At 50.6% G+C, this 17,131-nt stretch overlaps 2 protein-coding genes across 2 annotated transcripts in view; one reads left to right on the plus strand and one right to left on the minus strand.

Moving 5' to 3' along the window:
• LOC102421646 (sialic acid-binding Ig-like lectin 12) overlaps nt 1-6,736 on the plus strand; it is a 10,012-nt gene extending 3,276 nt beyond the window's left edge. The window contains exons 5-8 of the mRNA XM_023747594.1: nt 1,044-1,297; nt 1,983-2,068; nt 2,466-2,562; nt 6,551-6,736. Of these exons, the coding sequence (XP_023603362.1) occupies nt 1,044-1,297; nt 1,983-2,068; nt 2,466-2,562; nt 6,551-6,736 (623 nt within the window). The remainder of the gene's footprint in view (nt 1-1,043; nt 1,298-1,982; nt 2,069-2,465; nt 2,563-6,550) is intronic.
• A 3,274-nt stretch (nt 6,737-10,010) lies between these two features.
• The window catches only part of CEACAM18 (carcinoembryonic antigen related cell adhesion molecule 18), a 9,341-nt gene continuing 2,220 nt past the window's right edge, over nt 10,011-17,131 (minus strand). Inside the window, exons 3-6 of the mRNA XM_006106831.1 lie at nt 15,668-15,949; nt 14,415-14,694; nt 12,453-12,602; nt 10,011-10,173 (exon numbers count right to left, since the gene is read on the minus strand). Of these exons, the coding sequence (XP_006106893.1) occupies nt 10,011-10,173; nt 12,453-12,602; nt 14,415-14,694; nt 15,668-15,949 (875 nt within the window). The remainder of the gene's footprint in view (nt 10,174-12,452; nt 12,603-14,414; nt 14,695-15,667; nt 15,950-17,131) is intronic.

Consider the following 17,131-nt stretch of genomic DNA (forward strand, 5'->3'; position numbering starts at 1 on the left):
ATGTCTGCCCTAATTAGCATATTACCCTTTTATTCGTATAGATGGGCAAAAACGGAAAGGCACTGAAGTCTGTCCTCAGAATCCTGGTCACCTCCCTGGAAGTGTGAGGCTTGGGTTTGTTCACTTGAAGGATCTCACAGGTCTTTCGTCATCCGTAGGTCAGACCTCCCCATCCTCTCCGTGCCTGTGCAGTATTCCACAGCATGGCTGGATTCTGGTTGTGTGCACATCTTTTTTAAAAAAAATATATTTTATTGCCCAAACTGGTTTGGCTCAGTAGATAGAGCATCAGCCTGCAGACTGAAGGGTCCGAGGTTCGATTCCGGTCAGGGGCATGTACCTGGGTTGCAGGCACATCCCCAGTGGGAGATGTGCAGGAGGCAGCTGATCGATGTTTCTCTCTCATCGATGTTTCTAACTCTCTATCTCTCTCCCTTCCTCTCTGTAAAAAATCAATAAAATATATTAAAAATACTTTAAAAAATATATTTTATTGATTTCAGAGAGGAAGGGAGAGGAAGAGAGATAGAAACATCAATGATGAGAGAGAATCATTGATCGGCTGCCTTCTGCACGCCCCCTCGACTGGGGACTGAGCCCCAACCCGGGCATGTGCCCTTGGCCAGAATTGAACCTGGAACCCTTCTGTCCATAGGCCGACCCTCTACCCCCAGTGGTCCCTGTGGGCGCTCTGGGCAAAACCAGCCAGGGCTGCGTGCACATCTTCTACTAACGGAGACCCATGGCGTTCATCTTACTCTGCTAACACCAACACTGCACGATATCTGCCTCCACTTTCACAGCCCTGTGTGTGTGGGTGTCTGTGGGGTCAGTTCCTAAAAGCAACACATAGCTACCAGTACTTCACACGTTCTTTGCAAGTTTGAGGGAAGTGGTCAGGTTGTTCTGCACGGAAGGCAGACAAGCCTGCGGTCCCAGCAGCCGGAGGCTGTGTGTCTGTGCCTCTCCTCCGCTCTCCTCCGCATCCTTCCGCTTCCTCTCCACCTCACAGTCACTCTGACCCTCTGTCTCTTCTTCTCCAGCACCCACAGTCCTGGAGAACGGCTCATCTCTTTTGGTCCTGGAGGGCCAGTCCCTGTGCCTGGTCTGTGTGGTCAACAGCAACCCCTCTGCCAGGCTGAGCTGGGCCAAGGGGAACCGGAACCTGAATGCCTCAAGGCCTGGGGTCCTGGAGCTGCTTCCAGTGCAGGCCGGGGATGAAGGGGAGTTCACGTGCCGGGCCCACAACTCTCGGGGCTCTCTGCACTCCTCCCTGAGCCTCTCTGTACAGAGTGAGTGCCCCAGTGGATGGGGGGGGGGGCGCTGCAGGAAAGCAGCACCCGCTCCACTCTCACAGTCCACTCTCCAGCCCCCTGACCTTCAGAGAGGAGGTCAGCTCTGCTGTGGGGCTCAGCTGTGAAAGCCTGAAATTTTCCTGGGATTGAAAGTGCCCCTGCCCTCTTCCTGCCTGGCTAGGACTGTGGGGTGGGGCGGGGCCGGTAGGGAGAAGCCGGAGAAGGAGGTGGGTCTTGGGAGAGGGGCTGGGGCTTGGACAGGGGTGTCCCTGGACGCATGGTCCTTGTTTTTCCGGGCCGGAGGAGGGTCAGGCAAGCGAGGCACGTCCTCTTGGGCACAACCTCTAAAGAAACCTCAGCAAGGAAGAGGAAGGTGACCACAGTGCAGTGTTTCTTGTCAATAACACTGAATGCAAAGTGAACCCCACAATGAGCAAAATCTCCACGCCCCCCATACAGACAGGCTGCCACCCAGCTCTGGGCGCCTCACTCGCCTCACCCTGATCTGCACCCCCTGCCCTGTTCCTGTACTTTGCACCCTGCAAAGGGGCCAGAAAACACACGTCTGGGGTCCCTGCAGGGTGTGGGAGGAGGAAAGACTGAGTTCTCAGCGGGGAATCCCCCCCCACCCCATAATCCCATCTGTCTGCAGGGAAAGTGGGGTCATCATCATCATCATCATCGTGCTCATCATCCGGCGTGATGCTGGGGGCAGTCGGGGGAGCAGGTGCGACCACCTTGCTCTTCCTGGTCTTCTGTGCCGTCTTTATCATGTGAGCACTGACCTGGGGAGGGAGGGAGGGAGGAAGGGAGGGAGGGAGGGAGGGAGAGAGGGAGGGAGGGAGGGAGGGAGGGAGGGAGGGAGGGAGGGAGGGAGGGACGGAGAGCCCTGGGCTTGGAGGGCAGGAGGCTGTGGAATCCCTAAACCCAGAGCTGGAGGTACTCAGCGGGGGAAGGGGGTGCAGAGCCTGAAGCCCGGGCAGGAAGCGGGTCCCTGGCACCTTGGGTGGGTGCCACAAACCTCTGGCTCCGGGGGGGGGGGGGCTGCATTCTCAAGCCTGGGCCCACCTCAGTCACCCCTCCAGCCCCTTAAGAGAGAACAGAGGAGGGCCGGTCTGCCCACCGCACCCTGGATGGGGGGACTGAAAGGAATCTGGTCTTTCCACGCAGAGTGAGGTCCTGCAGGAGGAAACCGGCAGGGGCAGCAGCGGGCACGGGGGACACGGGCACGGAGGGTGCAAACGCCGCCCAGAGCCCAACCCCTCAGGTGAGTGACCTGGGCATCTCGAGATTGGCAGCCCCGTGGACACCTCCCCCAGGAAGGCCCCCTGGGTTGCCCTGCTCAGCATGGCCAAGTTGCTGTCCTCATCTCCTCCTCCCTCTAGTCTCCCCATCTTGCTCACAGCAGGACAGCCTCCTCTTCTTTTATTTAAGCCAAGAATGGACTTACCTTCTCCCTGTCCTCTCTTCTCCTGCTGCCCCCAAATCCACCATGTCTCGTCTATTTTTCCTCCTAAGAACAGCCAGCATTGGTCCCCCTCTCTCTCCATCTTAGTTTGTTTGTGTTGTTAATCCTCACCCGAGGATATTTTTCTCATTGATCTTTAGAGAGAGTGGAAGGGAAGGGGAGAGACACAGGGAAAGAAACATCAATGTGAGAGAGACACATCTATTGGTTGCCTCCCGCACCTGCAACCAAGACACGTGCCCTTGACCGGAATGGAACTCGCTACCCTTTGGTCCACTCGCCAGCGCTCTAACCACTGAGCAAACTGGCTAGGGCCTCTCTCGCTCCATCTTGACCCCCATCGTTGCCAAAGCTGCGGAATCGCTTCCTGCACCCCCTCGTTTCTCTGCTTCTCACTCTTCCATTGCCCTACACCAGCGGTTCTCAACCTGTGGGTCGCGACCCCTTTGGCGGTCGAACGGCCCTTTCACAGGGGTCGCCTAAGACCCTCCTGCATATCAGATATTTACATGACGATTCATCACAGTAGCAACATGACAGTTATGAAGTAGCCACGAGAATAATTTTATGGTTGGGTCACAACATGAGGAACTGTATTTAAAGGGCCAGAAGGTTGAGAACCACTGCCCTACACAGAGGGATTGTCCATGGGCCTCCGGGCATCTGCTTGCCCTCATTGCCTGGATCCGAGGCCGGCAAACGTTTTCTATAAAGGGCCAGAGAGCAAATCTTTTTGGCTTTGTGGGCCATACAGTCTCTGTGGCAGCTACTCGGCACCGCCATACACCACCTAGAAATGAATGAGTAGGGCTGTGTTCCAATAAAACTTTATTTACAAAAACTGGCAGGGGGTGGGATTTGACCCAAGGACTGTAGTTCGGCGATCCCTGACCTAGAGAATAAAGCCCTAACTCCTCAGTCTACAGCTCTGTCGATTCTGGCCTCTCTAGCGCCAACCTCTCCAGAATGGCCATGGTTAGGGTTAGGGTTAGGGTTAAGGTTAGGGTTGGGGTTAGGGTTGTGGTTAGGATTAGGATTAGGGTGAGGTGAGTGAGGCATTCACCCAGAACAGTGGTCAGCAAACTGTGGCTCACGAGCCACATGCGGCTCTTTGGCCCCTTGAGTGTGGCTCTTCCACAAAATACCACGTGCGGGCACACACGTACAGTGCAATTGAAACTTCGTGGCCCATGCACAGAAGTCGGTATTTTGTGGAAGAGCCACACGCAAGGGGCCAAAGAGCCACATGTGGCTCACGAGCCGCAGTTTGCCAACCACTGACCTAGAAGCAAAGCTCAAGAGGAGGCCAAAAATCTCAGGAAACCAGACAAATAATGTTTTTAAAAAAATGTTTTTATTGATTTTTTAGAGAGAGAGGAAGGGGGGGTTTGAGAGATAGAAACATCAATGATGAGAGAGAATCATTGATCAGCTGCCTCCTGCACGCCCCACACTGGGGATCGGAGTCCGCAACCCGGGCATGTGCCCTGGCATAAGAACTGAACCATGACCTCCTGGTTCATAAGTCGACGCTCAACCGCTGAGCCACCTCCAGCTGGGCGGAAGTCAATTTTTAAAACATTCTTTCTGTGTTTGCTTGCAGTGAGCTAAGAAAACAAAATTATAATGAGTTTTGGTTGGGTATATAAATAAAATGTTGAAACTTAAAGTTTCATGTTTTCAGTAATATTTTAGTTACTTTCAAGATATGGAAGAAACTGGACATTAAAAATATGTAGAAACATATGAATAGAGGCACACACATTCTGCCCTCTGCCTCAATCTCCCATTGGCTCAGAGCACACTCTTACTAATCTTGGGTTTATTTAAATGCTTTGGTATTTTGGTCTCCATGGATTTGTTGCATTCATTCATTTTGATTTAAACATTAAAATATCATTTATCTCTATTATGAGGTTTTTTGGCACTGCGTTTTTAATTGGCATTAACTTGCCCTAACTGGTTTGGCTCAGTGGATAGAGCGTCAGCCTGTGGACTGAAAGGTACCAGGTTTGATTCCGGACAAGGGCATGTACCTTGGTTGCGGGCACATCCCCAGTAGAGGGTGTGCAGGAGGCAGCTGATCGATGTTTCTCTCCCATTGATGTTTCTAACTCTCTATCCCTCTCCCTTCCTCTCTGTAAAAAATCAATAAAATATATTTAAAAATAAGAAAAGAAAAAATTATTTTTTAAATCTTGAGATAGGCAGAAGGATATACCCAAACCAACCAACCAAACAAACAAATAAGTGAATAGAATGTACAAAATAGACACGTATTTTGGGAGAAACGCAGGGTACGGGGGATAGGGAGTGCTGGGGAAATAGCTTATGAAGGTTTTATTATTATTATTATTATTATTATTATTATTATTTGTCATGGTAAAAAACGTAACATAAGCATACCACCTTAATCATTTCTAAGATTACGACAGTTGTGCAACATATTTCTAGAATCCTTTCCTCTTGCAAAACAGGAACTTGTAACCATTGAACAACAACTACCACTTCCCCCACTAGGTCAGCCCTGGCAATCACCATACATTCTGTTTCTATGGGTTTCACTTCTCTGGGCACCTCACTGCATCGAGTTTGTGTCTTTTCTGTGGCTGCCTCATTTCACTCAGCATCATGGCCTCAAGGCTCACCCATGGTGTTGCCTGTGGCAGAATTTCCTGCCTTTTAAAGTCTTAATGATATCTCATTGCATCTGTACACCACATCTTCTTTCCTCCTCATCTGCTGATGAGTACTTGGGTTGTTTCCAGCTCTTTGCTCTTGTGAATAATGCTGCAATGAACACTAGTGTGCAAATATCTCTTTTTTTAAAAATATATTTTATTGATTTTTTACAGAGAGGAAGGGAGAGGAATAGAGAGTTAGAAACATCAATGAGAGAGAAACATTGATCAACTGCCCCATGAACACCCCCTAGTGGGGATGAGCCCGCAACCAGGGTACATGCCCTTGGCCAGAATCGAACCCGGGACCCTTCAGTCCACAGGCCGACGCTCGATCTACTGAGCCAAAATGGTTAGGGCTGCAAATATCTCTTGAAGATCTTATTTTCAATTCTTTTGGGTATTCATAAGTGGGATTGCTGGATCATATGGTAGTTTGTTTTTTTTTTAACCTCCACACTATTTTTCATAGCGGCTACACCATTTCATATTTCCACCTGCATTGCAGAGGTTCCAATTCCTCCATATCCTTGCCAACACTTGCTATTTTTTTTCGTTTTGCTTCATTTTTTCCCCCAAGTTGGGCCTTTATTAGAGACATGTAAGCGTTACATTACCTAAGGATAAAAGAGGTAAGCATGGCTAATTCATCTTGATTTGCTCCGTTTTTGATGGTGGCCATACTGATGGATGTGAAGTGACTTCTCATTGATGTTTTGACTTGTATTTCTCTGATGATTAGGAATGTTGACCATCTTTCCACAGTTTTCTAGCCAGTTGAATATCTTCTTTGGAAAAAATGCCTAATTCAAATTCTTGGTCCATTTTTGAATAGTTTAAATTTTTCAATATGTTTTTATTTATATTTTTTAGAGAGAGATGAAGGGAGGGAGGGAGAGAGTGAGGGATACACCCACGTGAGAGGGAAACATCAATTAATTGGCTGCCTCCTGTATATGCCCTGACTGGGGGGTCAAACCCACAACCTGGTTATGTGCCCTGACCGGGAATCGAACCGGCGACCTTTTGGTGCATGGGACGACGGCCAACCCACTGAGCCGTACCAACCGGGCAACTCAGACTTCCTTTTCTTTCCCTCCACACAGGGTTCTCTGAATAAATCCCAGCCAGACAGCCGCCTAGAGCACCTTCCCCCACCTCTGGCTGTCCCCTCCTCAGGGAAGAAAGAAGAGATTCAATACGCAACCCTCAAATTTCATAAGATAAAGCCTGGGAGCCCTCAGGAACAGGAGGGCGGCACTGAAAATGAATACTCGGAGATCTTGATGTGAAAGTGGGAACTGCGGAGAATTAAAAGCCCTCTGGGTGGCCCTAGCCGGTTTGGCTCAGCAGATAGAGCATCGGCCTGCGGACTGAAGGGTCCCAGGTTGAATTCCAGTCAAGGGCCCATGCCCGGGTTGTGGGCTCAATTCTCAGCAGGGGGTGTGCAGGAGGCAGCCGATCCATGATTCTCTCTCATCATTGATGTTTCTATCTCTCTCTCCCTCTCCCTCTCTTTTCCTCTCTGAAATCAATAAAGCAAAATAAAAAGCCTGAAACTAAAAAACAAAACAAAACAAAAAAACCCTCTGGTTGATGAGTTAAAAGTATGGTGGAAAGAACACTGGCTTTGGAACCAAAGAGTTGTGAGTTCAAATCCACACTCCGCCCCTTTCCTGAGTAAAGTGACAGACGAGTCCCTGCCTCCCTGTGCCTCCGTTTCCTGCCCCGGGGGACCAGCGGAGAAGCCCCACCTGAAAGTTTGTGGTGAGAATTCTGGGAGTGAAAGCCTATCAGAGCACCTGGCTCAATGTGCGGGCTGCACACGTGCTGGGTCCCTGGGCTTTGCACGGAAAGGTCCTACCGGGAATTTCTCCTGAACCCTGGAGGGGACCAGCACCAGTCCTTGCACCCTGAGGTTCCTCGTCCTGGAAGGTCTCACCCAGCCTGTATCTGCTTCTGTCTTTGAAAGTGGAGCTCAAGGGGTGCTTTTCAAGCAAGTGGATCGAGGTTTGGAAATGGTGACTCTTACACACGATATAAGTGGTTTCTATAACTGGGATCGTACAGCCTGTCCCCCGTGTCTGTTTTTCTTAAACTTGGCCTTGCATTTGTTGAGGATCCCACTGTGGGAGCGTATCATGGTTTGTGTGCCCATATTTTTCTACGGACGAACCTTTGGCTGGTTTCCAATTTGGGCGATGACGCATAAAGCTGCTGTGAGCATGTTTGTACCTGACTGTTTCAAGGTTTGTTTTCGTTTCTCTCAAGTGTTGGGGGGGGGGGGCAGGGCCAAGAGGAGAGTCACATGTTGGGAGCGGGAGGGTCTCTGGGACCTCCCCATAGGGACCGTCACCCAACAGGCAGCTAGATAGATGGGTGGCCTGGAGCTCAGGAGGAAGGTGGCGACGGGCGATGGACAGTGGGAAACATCGGGGTCCAATGATCCTGAGAATGAACACCTACTGATGTGGGTTGGATTGTGTCCTCAGCGCTAAGACCTGGAAATGGGATTTTATTTGGAGACTAGAGGCCCGGTGCATGAAATTCATGCACCGTGGGAAGGGGGGTTACCCTCAGTCCAGCCTGCACTCTCTCCAATCCAGGACCCCTCAGGGGATGTCTGACTGGCAGTTGGACATCTCTCTTGCAATCCGGGACTGCTGGCTCCTAACTGCTCACTTGCCTGCCTGCTGGATCGCCCCTAACCACTCTCCCCTGCCAGCCTGATCGCCCCTAACTGCCTCTGCCTTGGCCCCCTGCCACCATGGCTTTGTCCGGAAGGATGTCCGGAAGATGTGCTGTCTAATTAGCATATTACCCTCTTATTAGTATAGATAGGGTCTTTGCAGATGCAATCAAGTTATTATGAGGTCCGACTGGATTAGATGAGAGCCTAAATCCAGCGAACAATGTGCCCCCCCTCCCCCAAACACACACACAAAGAAGGGAATTTGGACACAGAGACAGAGGTAGGAGAAAGCCCACGTGACGATGGAGGCCGAGATTGGAGTGGTGATGCTGCAGAGCCAGGAAGGCTGAGGACTCTTCCCGGGAGCCTCCCAGGGGAGTGTGGCCCCTGCTGAAGCCTTGATGTGGGTCTTCCAGCCTCCAGGCCTGTGAGAGAACACGTTTCCATGGTTTCAAGCCACCCAGCAGCCCTAGGAAACCAGTGCATTTGCTCAGGGCCTCCATCTATCCTGTCTCACTCAGTCCTCACCGTAATGCCTGAGGGGTCAGTGCTGTCCCCAGGCACAGAGGAGGCACCGGCGAGCTGCTCGAGGCCACAAGGTGGTCTTCAGCCCTGGGTCCTGGGGGATTGCCTTGGGTCCAGGCTTTGTTTTAAGTCTGTGAACATTCCAACAGCAGCTGCTAGACTGGCCGTCCACACCTCTATACATTCAGCCAGGGAGGAGTCTCTCTCTCTCTCTATCTCTCTATCTCTCTCTCTCTCTCTCTCTCCCTCCCTCCCTCCTTTCCCTCCTTCCTTCCTTCCTTCCTTCCTTCCTTCCTTCCTTCCTTCCTTCCTTCCTTCTTTGATTCTTTTTTTTTTTCTTAGAGAGAAAGGAAGGGAGAGGGAGAGAGAGAAGCATTGATGTGAGAGAGAAACATTAATTGGCTGCCTTCTGTGCACCCTCGGGTCAAGCCCACAACCCAGGCATGTGTCCTGGCCTGGAATCAAACTTACAACCTTTCAGATCACAGGATGCTGCCCAATCAACGGAGCCACACTGGCCAGGGCTCCTCCAAATTCCTTTCTTTCTTTCTTTCTTTCTTTCTTTCTTTCTTTCTTTCTTTCTTTCTTTCTTTCTTTCTTTCTCTTCTTTCTTTCTTTCTTTCTTTCTTTCTTTCTTTCTTTCTTTCTTTCTTTCTTTCTTTCTTTCTTTCTTTCTTTCTTTCTTTCTTCCTTCCTTCCTTCCTTCCTTCCTTCCTTCCTTCCTTCCTTCCTTCCTTCTTCTTTCTTTCTTTCTTTCTTTCTTTCTTTCTTTCTTTCTTTCTTTCTCTCTCTCTTTCTTTCTTTTCTTTCTTCCTTTCTTTTGTTGTAAGTGCCATAGGGATAAACAAATTTGTTTAGATACTTGTGGGCACATCCACAAAGACAGCTCAGAAAGCAAGTTCCAGAAATGGCATCACGGGACCTGAACTCACTTCATGCTGTTTTAACTTTATTGGTTATTTTATGATTATAAAAGCAATGTACACATTTTGTGAGGGAAAAAAAAACACCACTTTAGAATATACAGTGGCGTGTAAAGAAGGACACGAAGAGATAGCACTGCTCTTGGTTAACGTTTTCCACAATTTTCGTGCAGGTGTGTATACATGTAAAACTGGGAAACACACACATACATACTGTACATATTATCTGTCTTAATAAATTAATCTATACTTTTAAATGACGACGGTCCTGTCAGATGCTGCTTTGCATTACGCATTTCTAACTTGTCAGGGTGTGAGAGTTGTTCGCGCTTAGTAGGCACCTTTCCCCAGCGCGGTCCCTAACAGGTCACAGATTAGCTCAACAGGCGCTGTGCCCCATCTAAGCAATTCCCGGCTGCTGGGCGCTCATAGGCTGTGCCCACGAATGGGGACAGCGGTGATTATCATGATGCTGTTGCTGGTGCCATCGATGGTCCCCACCGGCAAGGCGAGTTGGGGCATCTTTGCAGCGTCTCTGACGGTCCGTGGCTTCAGGTTCCAAAGAGTGGGGACCTTAGAAGCACATTTGCTGGCGGGGAGGAGGCACTGAAATTAGAACACAGAACTCCCCGCAGGACCCGCCCCAGCCTGCAGCCCATTGGCCGGCTCTGATGGACACAGGCAGCAGCCAATGGCCATGCTGTCCGTGATGTCCCATCCCAGGTCTCAGGTGGGGCCTCCAGACCTTCTCCAGGAGCCTGCGTCTCCCCAGCTGCAATGTGACTGTGGTTGCTCCCTCTCTTCACGGGTCCCCTGTGAGTACCAGCCCCATAGCCAAGCCCGCCCCTGGGAGGACACTCGGCCCTTCTCCATCACCCTCCTACCCCCCTCACCTCCTTGCTCATCTGGTCTTGTCCTCCAGGTCTGAGGTGGACACTTATATAGCCCGGCTTGTCCTGTGGGGAGAAATCAGGGAAGAAGTCACATCTCGGGTCCATAGGAAACAGAGAGAAAGCAAGAGAGTCCTGGGTAGATGAGGAGGCAGCTTTGTCTTGCAGGCCCTCCCGGGCTAGAGCCCCCAGGAGCAGGAGGTGATGAATCTGGGGGCTAAACCTCTACACCAAGCATGTCAAACTCAAAGGCTAACATCGGCCAAATAAACAAGGTGTGTCTGTGGGGCCGCAAAAAAACAAAAGCTTCAATTTTCATAGAAACATAGGTTTACTTCGATAGAGACATGCTGAACACAAAGGGATGAAATGAATGAGTCGTGTTCACATAAAAAAACAGAACATTTTAATAAAAATTAATATTTTTTCTTGAACATTAACTTACCAGACACTGAACAAACTGCACAGATTAATAAGTGTAACGCAAATAAACCTATTTTTTCTTGTTCGAAAGCAAAATATTTCCTGTTGAGCACACCAAACAAGTCAGCCCAAGACTAATGACGTGGCCATCGGCTGCTAAAATATTTGCTGCTGGTATTAGTGGAGAGAAATGGTGCGCCTGCACGTAAGGCGAGTAAGGGAAATGAATGCAACACGATTATAGTCATCAGTCATTAGTGAACATTGTAGTTCGTTATTAATAATTATGTGTAACAGGATATTGTAAAAATTAAGTTACAAAATTTTTATTAAAACATTTCTTGTGGTTCGAGCCCACCCAGGGACGCCAAAAAAAACCCCCACAAAAAAAACCCCATTTCTTACATACCATTATATTGGCTGGGCTGCAAAAATATTCATTGTGGACTGCGAGTTTGACATGCTTGCTCTACACCAAGAGTCCTCAACATTTCCCATACTTTCTATGTTTCTGAGGCCCTAAGGTCACTGAAGGAAGATGGCATGGGGCAGGGGATGAATGGAGGGAAAAGAGGCTGAGCATATCTGGGGAAGGAGTTTGCACAACCTGGCCTAATGACTGATGATGACAATGATAGTGATGATGATTTATTTCATGCCTATTATATGCTAGGCACTACGGTAGATGATTTATAGAAATTATCTAGCCCTAGCTGGTTTGGCTCGGTGGATAGAGCATCGGCCTGTGGACTGAAGGGTCCCAGGTTTGATTACCAGTCAAGGGCACTTTCCTTGGTTGCAGGCCTGATCCCTGGCCCTAGTCAGGGCATGTGCAGGAGGCAACCAATCGAGATGTCTCTCTCACATCGATGTTTCTCTCTCTCTCTCTCTGTCTCTTCCCCTCCCTTCCACTCTCTAAAAATCAATGGAAAAAATATCCTTGGGTGAGGATTAACAACAACAACAAAGAAATTATCTTGAACCCTCCCAACAGTTACACAGTTAGATACTTTAACCCCATGTTGCAGGTGAAGAAACAGGAGTTCAAAGGGGGGATGTCACTTGCCTAAAGTCACACAGCAAGAAAATGAGGAAGAGAAGTCACTGGATAAAGCCCCACTGTTATTTTAGAGCCATGGCTGACTCGAAACCCTCCCCCTCTCCCACTGACTGGCTTCTGGTCCTTAAGACCTCTGTGTCTCCCTAGCCGGTTTGGCTCAGTGGATAGAGCGTCGGCCTGTGGACTGAAGGGTCCCAGCTTTGATTCTGGCCAAGGGCACATGCCTGGGTAGCGGGCGTGCTGGAGGCAGTCAACTGATGATTCTCTCTCATCATTGATGTTTCTCTCTCTCTCCCTCTCTCCCTTCCTCTCTGAAATCAATAAAAATATATATTAAAAAAAAACACCTGTGTGTTTGCCCCGTAGTGTCCCTGACAACCCAGTTCCTGGCTTGTCCGTTCCCCCTTCGCTCTGCCACCCCTACTCCAGGGGGTGCTGGCTTCTGAGTCCCAGACCCCAACCAGTGCCCCACCCTTGACCCTGAGTGACAGGTACCTGGTGGAGAAACGAGTGATGAGAAAGTAGATCAGGACTCCGCAGAGGTAGACTCCGCCCAGGACCGTCATCCCGATGAAGAACACCACCAAGGACCCCGAGAGGTAGAAACCCGTCCTGATCTCAGGGATGGTCCCTGAAAGGAGAGGATATGTGGGGGTCGGAACCCTCATTCAGTCATCCCTTCATGCACTCACACGCCTGTTCTCCAAAGATGTGTTAGGATCCACTGTGTGCAAAGCCCTGTTCCGGGCAGTAGGGATTCAACAGTGATCAGAACAAATGTTCTGCCCTCACGGGGCTGACATTGTAGCTGGGAAATTAAGCAAAGAGATGCCTCGTGTCACTGCAGGAGCAATGCGTGCTCTGGAGAAGAACAGACCCACGAAGGTGAGAGGGTGAGAGGGCGAGGGCGTGCTGGGGACACAGGGTCACGCACTTGCTGCACAGATGGCGCAAATATTCACTGAGCAGCAACCATATGCCTGCACCCTCTCACAATCCAGGACCCCTCGGGGGATGTCGGAGAGCTGGTTTCAGCCCCATCCCTGCAGGCCAGGCTGAGGGATCCCACCGGTGCACGAATTTGTGCACCGGGCCTCTAGTCTGATTAATAAATGCTCCTAAAGGATTCAACCTTGCCTCTGTGTATTGGCTTAGTGGCGACAGGCAGCCACGGACCCGTGTTGTGTCTGCTATCAAAGCCACACTTCAGATACCACGGCCATGGCAAACATCTCCTTTCTCTGCACCACTTCCCTTCCGTCTTCCCACTTCTTCATTGCAGAGGCAGCTCGGGGAGGAGAGGTTGGGGGGGGAGGGGATGGTTGAGGGCAAGGGCTGTGTGGTCAGACTGCCAGGGTTTGAATCCTGCTCCTTGGCTGACTAGAACTGGAACCTTGAGTAAAGCACCCCAGCTCCACGAGCCTCGGTTTTCTTGCCTGTACAATGGAGGCGATGCGCACAACAGGCACCTACTCTGGAGGGAGTCTGTGAGGCTCACCCAGGTTGGAAGGGTGGCTGGCACAGAGTGTGTGCTCAGCCAATGTCCACTGATCCTTATCTTCCTGAAATTCACATCAACTCGGGTCTACCCCAGCCAGTTTGGCTCAGTGGATAGGGCATCAGCCTACGGACTGAAGGGTCCCAGGTTCAATTCCGGTCAAGGGCACATGCCTGGGTTGCGGGCTTGATCCCCAGTAGGGGGAGTGTAGGAGGCAGCCAATCAATGATTCTCTCTCATCATTGATGTTTCTATCTCTCTCTCTCCCTCTTCCTTCCTCTCTGAAATAAATACAAATGCATCCTATATAATAAAAGCCTAATATGCTAAGTGTCTGGTCGTCCGGTCATCCGTTCAACCAATCAAAGTGTAATATGCTAATGATATGCTAAGGCCACTCAACCTCTCACTATGATGTGCACTGACCACCAGGGGGCAGACACTTCGACTGGTAGGTTAGCTTGCTGCTGGGGTCCGGCTGATCAGGACTGAGCGAGACGGGCCAGACATACCTTGGAGCCCTCCCGTGGTCCCTCTCCAGCTGGCCAACCTCCTGCATTTCTCCCTGGCCCCAATTGTGCACTGATGGGGTCCCCGAGCCTGGCCTGTGCCTGCTTGCAATCCGGGACCCCTCAAGGGATGTTGGAGAGCTGGTTTTGGCCTAATCCTGCAGGCCAGGCTGAGGTACCCCACTGGTGCACGAATTCATGCACTGGGCCTCTAGTTAAAAAATAAAACAAAGAAAAAAGAAAAAGAAAAACTTGGATCTGAGGACTCTGGGGGCTTCCTAGAGGAGGCAGCTTTGGGTTCTGACCTCAGAGGATGGGAGGACGTCACCCAACTGTCGGGAGCAGGGTCTGGCCAGGTGGCGATGGCACACTTGAGGATGGGCACTCGCTAGGCAAAGGCCTGGGGGTGGGAAGACGTGGAGTGTGTGAGCCCCGGAGGGGTAGCGGCTGCACTTACGGGGCCTCTGGATCCGGACGTTCCTGTAGAAGCTCAGCCCTGCTACTGGGTTCTCCACGATGCACCTGTACCTGCCCATCTGCTCCCAGGTCAGACTTGGGAAGTTGAGGCTCGCCGCCGAGCTCAGGAAGGAGCCGTTGTGGATCCAGCGGTACGTGGGCCCCGGGGAGGAGGTGGAGGTGCAGTCCAGCTGCACCGCAGAGCCGACCTCAGCGGCCAGGACGCTGCTGAAGTTGGAGGGCTTAGTCCTCAGCAGCACGCTGTCGGGTCCATCTGCGGAGACAGGGGCTAAGTGTCTGACCCCCTGGGGTCCTGTCTCCTTCTCTCAGTCCACACAAAGTCCTCCCCCAGCTGGAGGTACTCCACTCTGCACCCTTAGCAGGCCCCTAGACCTGCCCCCAGGCAAGGCAGCCGGGCCAACAACAACAACAATAATAATGTCTTCCGTGATGAAGCATGTACTATATGGGCCAGTCCTGTGGTAGCCCTTTACATCCTCATAAAATAGATGTAGCCCGGCTGGCGTGGCTCAGTGGTTGAGTGTCAACCTATGAACCAGGAGGTCACAATTCAGTTCTGGTCAAGGGCATATGCCTGGGCTGCAGGCTCAGTCCCCAGTAGGGAGGGTACAGGAGGCAGCCAATCAATGATTCTCTCATCATTGATGTTTCTATCTCTCTCTCCCTCTTCCTTCCTCTCTGAAAGCAATAAAAATATTTTTTAAAACAACAACAACAACTAAACAAACAAATAAATAAGAAAAAAGGTGTAGAGTAGAAACAGACACACCATGCCCTCTGCATACCAAGCACCACTCTAAATACTTTACACAGTCACTTCATTCCCAGGGCAACCCATGGGATGGATCCATTTTATGGATGAGGAAGATGAGGCTCAGAGGAGAGGACTGGGGATTTAACAGTCTTCTATTGACCTACAAAAAGGTTAAGCAAGTCCCCCTATGGCCCTCGGGGGCGGGGGGCATTAGCCCTGAGTAGCTATAACCCCTGGCACCTAGGGCCTAGGGTCTGGTTCAAACCTCCAACTAGTAAACAGTGAATGAAGGTCGGAAATTGTCTTCTCCATGAAGATCCAGAGCTGGGGTTTGAACCCAGATCCAGCTGGACTGCAGGCTGGCTCAGGATGCTATTACCTTTCTCCGGTTCTGCCCGTCTTACCCAGACGCCCCTGGAAGGCCCAGAGCTCAGCCCTGGCGCCACACCCATGACCCCCCCAGAACACTTACAGAACACCTTCGGAAAGATGATGTCACTTTTCTGAGGAAACCCTAAGACGTTCTCTATGCCACACCGAATCATGAAGTCATAGCGGCTGAGCTGGTGGAGGATGAGGGTCTTGCGGTCTGGCGAAATCGTCATCTGCTCATTGCTGGACACATTTAAGGCATTCACATACCACTGGATTCTGGTGGCGTCGGTGACATTGGTGTGGCAGAAGACGACCATGGGATCCCTGTACTCCACCACGGAAGTGGTGTTGGCCGAGATGCCGGGATCGTCTTCCCACTCTGTGTGAAGAGGGGACGATTAGAGATGGGGTCTGCCTCCCCAAGCCCTGCTTTGTCTCCGAGGGGGAGGGGGTGTAAGGGTATGTTGGGGAGAAAGCAAGAGTTGTAAAATTGGGGCGGGGGAGTGTCTGGGGTCTTGGCAGGAGAGCACCCCTGAAACTAAGAGGGACAGAAAAGTAGGGAGTGGGCGCAAGGCGGCCAAGATAGGGGTGCCTGCCTGGGCCCATCATCCTCTGCACTGAGCCTTTGCTGTGGCATCCCCTGCAATCATGGCCAGTTCTTGGCATAAGCATGTGACCGAAGTGTTGTTTCTGAACCCCCAAATCGGGACATCCCCACCTGGAGAGCCGTGAGTAGAATTCACAGGGAGAGGTGGTATTTGGACTCCCCGTCATAGTTGCTCTGAGTCCCATTTCTTTTACCAGTGCTCCCTCCAACTTTATGACAGACCACAGGTGTTCATGCTACTCCCATTCTACAGGTGAGAAGGCTGAGGGTCACAGAGGGAAGACAAATTCCCAAGGCCATGCAATATATACAGCTGGGACCTGTGACTAACGTATAGAATATAGTGAAGGTGATGGCTGTCACGCCCATCATAAACCTTGTGTCCTATAAGGCTGCCTAGTAGCCGAACGAGAGAGAGAGAGAGAGAGAGAGAGAGAGAGAGAGAGAGTTTGGCTGACCTTGAGGGAGCAAACAACCAAGACGTGAAACGCCTTTGTACTGAGCCACACTCGAGAACACAGCCATGGGGCCAGCATTTATGAGCCGACATTTATGAGGCTAGGACTTAGCGAAGCCACGCCTGAAATCGTTTTCATATATATATATATATTTATTGATTTCAGAGAGGAAGGGAGAGAGACAGAGATAGAAACATCAATGATGAGAGAGAATTATTGATCGGCTTCCTCCTGCACGTTCCCTACTGGGAGGGTCTGGGGCAGGGGGCGGGTCCACAACCCGGGCATGTGCCCTTGACCGGAATCGAGCCTGAGACTCTTTAGTCTTCAGGCCAACAGTCTATCCCAACCGTGGGCAAACTACGGCCAGCAGGCCGGATCCGGCCCGTTTGAAATGAATAAAACTAAAAAAAAAAAAAAGACCGTACCCTTTTATGTAATGATGTTTACTTTGAATTTATATTAGTTCACACAAACACTCCATCCATGCTTTTGT

The sequence above is a fragment of the Myotis lucifugus genome, unplaced genomic scaffold (genome assembly GCF_000147115.1).
Source record: "Myotis lucifugus unplaced genomic scaffold, Myoluc2.0 scaffold_924, whole genome shotgun sequence".
In the NCBI taxonomy this organism is placed as follows: domain Eukaryota; kingdom Metazoa; phylum Chordata; class Mammalia; order Chiroptera; family Vespertilionidae; genus Myotis; species Myotis lucifugus.